At 45.6% G+C, this 5,065-nt stretch overlaps 1 protein-coding gene across 3 annotated transcripts in view; it reads right to left on the reverse strand.

Moving 5' to 3' along the window:
* The window catches only part of TMTC4 (transmembrane and tetratricopeptide repeat containing 4), a 62,901-nt gene that overhangs the window by 47,564 nt on the left and 10,272 nt on the right, over positions 1–5,065 (reverse strand). For all 3 annotated transcript variants that reach the window (XM_003789604.3, XM_023513103.1, XM_023513102.1), the window contains one exon: positions 4,622–4,838. In XM_003789604.3, the coding sequence (XP_003789652.1) occupies positions 4,622–4,838 (217 nt within the window). The remainder of the gene's footprint in view (positions 1–4,621; positions 4,839–5,065) is intronic.

Raw genomic sequence — 5,065 nt, forward strand, 5'->3', positions numbered from 1 at the left:
GCGATTAACAAGCAGATGGCAACAATAACATTTTTATCATTTATTTTTTCCCCATTTCACACATGACTCCGCCCTTCCCTTTTCTTCTTCGTGAGAATGAAGCTATATAAACTTTGTGTTTATTTATTTCGGGCTGATTGCTCCAGTATTTGCTTCCCAAATGTTTCATGGTGATGAAAGATACAGAATTCCACTCCTGAGTGCTGGCCTAGTGTAGGTGGGGCCTTTACTAACCAGCGCCTCATGTCAAAGCTTCTGCTAGAGCAGCAGTTCTCAACCTGTGGGTCGCAACCCCTTCGTAACAATGAAAATACATCCTGCATAGCAGATATTTACATTATGATTCATAACAGTAGCAAAATTACAGTTATGAAGTAGCAACGAAAATAATTTTATGGTTGGGGGTCACCACAACATGAGGAACTGTATTGAAGGGTCGTAGCATTAGGAAGGTTGAGAACCATTGCAGTAGAGTTTTAAAGGTTGGTAGGTTGATCCTTTCTCAAAGGACAGATACGATATGTGAGGACTGTTTTACAAATCTTGATAAGAAAATATACAATAACTATAAAACAACTACATTTACACTTAATTCCTGATTGCATACAAAACGGTTGAAAAAGAATGCCCTTTTAGGAGCAGTTTTCCCTACACTAGCCTGGTTACCTGTGAGGTGCTGAGGTCTATTATCCACCTTAATTGTGAGCCCCTGCTGGAGAGCACGCGGCAGCCCCACAGTGACTAGAAGCCTGAGTAAGCCGGTAAATCCAACCTGTGAATACCACACACATAAAAAGCCCACCCGGAAGGAAGCTAGGGACAAAACAAAGGCTTAACAGATCTGGAACAAGTACCCAGCCCCCTACGCGTGCTGGAGGGTTAAACAATCCAATTACTTTATGAGTGAAATGAATATGCAATGTGAGTTCTGGAATACTCAGGGCTACAAACTCAACCAGGGACGCAGTGACACACTGCAGAAGCAGCGACCCAGAGCAGAGCCTGGCAGGTGGTGGGTGCGGCTCCCGGTTACTACCCTGGGTGAATCTCATGGAGTGCTTCTAGGAACAGGAGCAGCAGAAAGGACAAAGGACACAGAAGCTCAGGGAGGCAGGGTGTCGTATCTGTGGCATAGCCGCTCATGAGGAGGCAGCCAGAACATCCCGTCTGGGTGGTCCTCATGCCAGGAAGGGAGGGGGTGAGGGCGAGACAGAGCTGCTGCTGTCTGCAGCTGGGGAGGACCAGAATCCAGCCCCCTGGGGACAGAGAGTAACAAAAGCCAATCCAGAGAAGCCCGGCCAAAGGGCCCACAGAGCAATCAGGTCTAAGAAAGCCTGGGGAAGAAGGACCAGAAACCAGGGGGCATGCGGTGAGTGAGAGGAAGGAACCAGTAAGGAGGAACACCAGGGCTGAAGGCCAAGAGGACCAGTCCGTCTGAGCCACCTGGGCCCTGGGCAGCTGAGGCACATGTGAAGAATCACACTGAAATGAACCTAACCACCATAAACTTATTTTTAAAGAAATGTTTTTCTGTTTGTTGATTGCTAAGGACAGTGCTGAGAACTGAAGCAACGCACTTTATCCTGTCTGACATAAAGACAAACACATTTTTTAAACTATGGTAAGTGTTCTAAAGCAAAGGAGTATTTCGTAAAAATAAGAAAGTAAAAATTCACTTATAATGAATTTTTGGCATAGTAATTAGAGATTTCCCAGAAAAAAAAAGAATGTTAAAAGCCTATCCAAAAAAAGAGACTGTATCCAAGCATTGTCTGAGACTGAACCTAAGCAAGAAGAGATTTTATTTTCCTTCTGACATTTGCATAACATGTATTTTCAGGCAGACTTCTCTACAAAGGCTATTTTTTTCTTACAAATAATATGCAACACTCCTAACAGGGTTTTCTGGAGAAGTAACTGCAGTGCCCCTGAACCCATAAAGCAGGTGGCAGGGTTGTCATCCCACTAGGATCAAGCTGCTCAGGGGTCATGAGAGGGAAGGGGGCAGGTTTCCCACCTAAACCCTCCCAGATTAAAGTCTGGGTTCTCTGGATAAGCATACCTCTCAAGGAGGCCCTTGTTTCCCTCTTTGATACTCAAATTCAGGCAACCTGAAATCTTCCCCAATGCTCTGAGGAAAATAAACAGTAAAATCCACATGGGACAATCCTGTCCCCAGAGAAGCCCTGGGGCCTCCTCAGGCCACCAACAGACAGGCTGTCCGGCCCTCTCTAGCTGCCTTCCCTTCAGCAGCAAGTGGTGTTCATCTACAAACAGATCTGGGGAGATATATTTGAACAAAAGAGGCTCTCATATCAGTTTGGAAGCAAATAAAACCAAGTGTAATTTCTGCACTACCAGCTGGGGACCAGGATGTGGCTAGCCTGTGGTGTGATGCGGTCCTCCTCGATTGCCCAGGCTATCCTGGGAATACTGGATGGCTGGTCATCCTAGAAGACTGGCTCTGCGGTGGCCAAAATCACTTTCAGTGTTTTCACTGAAGAGTGGTAAAGACACGGGACACAAATGTTACATAAAGACATTCCTGTCGCTGAAACCTGCAGGGGCCACAGGCCACTACCTACTCCTAATACAGGTAAACAGAGGCACATGAGCCACTCGAGTCCCCACTGTGCTCATCCCACAAGGGATCAGTCTGCAGCCTGGGGACACTGCGCCCAGCCTGTCACTCAGGCCTCTGGCCCAGCTCACCAGAGAGCTGGGCTGTCTCCTCGGTGCTGGCCGGGACACCTGTGAGGGTCTCGTCCACCACCTGTTTCCCTCCTATCCCACTTTCTGCACATTTTTAAAGCTGGAATTTTAAAATGCAGGGTGGGAGATAACAGGGGACTACAGATGTAGGGAAACTGAATACTATTTGACAAAACAGTGAAAGATAAACATGTAGGATATCCATCTGAGAAGGCTAATTTTTAATTATCCGTAACCCTTTTTCTGAAATCTAAGTTTGAATGGCTGTCATGGAAAGGAGACAGAGAGATAAGGGATTCTTCAAATATTCCATTCTCTCTTATAGCTAGACCTGCCTCGGCTTCCTCTTCGAGAACTGGAATATAGACTTTCAAGATTAACATGTTTCCAGATTGCACTTGTCTGCAGTATGTGTATGTACACACATCTAGTTATACTTGGTATGAGAAGCTTTTTATATATCAAATTCTCAATACTTAAAATGAGAATTTTGGAAAATTTTCTTTGGTTAAAAATTCAAATATTACAAGTTGCTTTGAAGATCATGCTAAATTAGATAAGAAGCAAGAGAGTGGATTAGTACTTCTCCAGTGAAATCAGCATATTCCAGTCTCTTATTTACGATCAACGTGTATACGATTTCTGGGTCCCAACAAACAGAATTCAGACCAGAACAGATTCTAAATTAGATTTAGTCACGTACAACTAAAATGCTCATAAATAAAATTTAACAACAGTTTATCCCAGTCTCTCAAGCCCTTAAGCCCTCTGAATTTGCTTTAGTAAGAAAAAAAATATTAGGAGAAGGCTGTAATAACAGCTCCACAATACTCCTGATACCAAAGAACAGTTTAATATTATAAAATCAGGTGCTAAAAATAGGAATTCTGATCATTTTGAAATTTATTCAAGAAGCTCAATACAACTGGTTAAATGTAGGTATTTAAGTCCATATTAAACGCAGAAGTCAACTGTGAGGAGTGAGGAAGTTCAGGCAGCACTTCATTCCAGGGAGGCCACGCTCAGAGAACGAATGACTCAAACAGAATCTTTCATGTTGGTGCACATGCAGACTTACACTCTCAAAGGCCTCATGCGGGTGGGGGTGGGATAGTTCCTGAAAACCTCACAAGCACCGAGTTAAATCCCAACACAGCCTATACCGAATATGTGCAGCAGCAGCTCAATGGAGTGGAGATAGGTTGGGCACCTGCCAGAAGCTGCCAATCACTGGGCCACGTCTGACACCAGGAAGAAGATATCATGGGACAGAGGAGAAGGAGGAGGGTGGGAGACTTCAGGAGCAGTTCCCAGCAGGGGCCTGACAAGCCCAGAAAGGGAGTCCGATCCTACACTCATGCTCCCTCCCCTGGATAAATCCTTTATTTATACTCCCAGGCCATTTCCTCATAGGTAAGTAGAAATGGTCATAACAGCCCAATTGATATCAACAGCATCTTTATGACAATTGTATTAGGTGTATGAAAGTATCCTGTACAGCAGTAAGCTGTGAGCTAACAGAAACACTGCATCAGACCTGTTGCTGAAGAATGGTTTGTAGCCTCTGGCCTTCAGTCTCCAAGCAGGCAATGCTCAGCATGCACCTTCCCAACTGGTGCAGTCACAGAAGCTGCCCAGAAGGAGGACTGGAGGTCACGCCACCTTATCCTAAAGTCTGCACCGAGACAGCACTCTGCGAATTTTCACCAGAGATGTCTTTGAACTAGGTGTAATTGTTTCCAATGTCTGATGGGGCTTTCGCACTGTGTGCTTGCTATTTATAGAGTCTGTAGAGCACACATTCTCTAGCTCTAGAAACAAGATGAGCACATAAAGGGCACCTGTTTTGGGAAACGAGATGACACAGGGATGTCCTGACACTTCTCCCACGTGTGCCGACGATACTTACACACTCGGTGTGCACAGGATGGACAGCAAACAGTAGCGCGGCCAGCAGGGACGCCCTGGGCGCCAGGTGCACCCTCCGGCCTCTGCTGGTGTACTGCAGGCCACCGAGCAGCACCGAGAAGACATCTACCATGAGGACAGAGATGCCACCGTGCAGGAGGATATTGACCACGTGGAAACCCATGGGGTGGAAGCCGCCCGACAGATAGTAGTTAATCCTGCAGCAAACACAGAGTGTTCAGGCTGGATACGCTGTGGCAGGCGCAGAGACACAGCAATGGTCCGCAGGAAAAGGCTTGTGCATGAACACATTAATATTACAAGGAGGAGGGAAGATGTTGTGCCAGATCGGTAAAAATAGCATTGAGATAAATAATACCTGTCAAGCTAAGAAGGTTGAAGAAAAGGTGGAAATATAATTAACTGCAAGAGGGGCAAATGGACA

The sequence above is a fragment of the Otolemur garnettii genome, unplaced genomic scaffold (assembly GCF_000181295.1).
Source record: "Otolemur garnettii isolate 467f Iridium unplaced genomic scaffold, OtoGar3 scaffold00034, whole genome shotgun sequence".
NCBI lineage: Eukaryota > Metazoa > Chordata > Mammalia > Primates > Galagidae > Otolemur > Otolemur garnettii.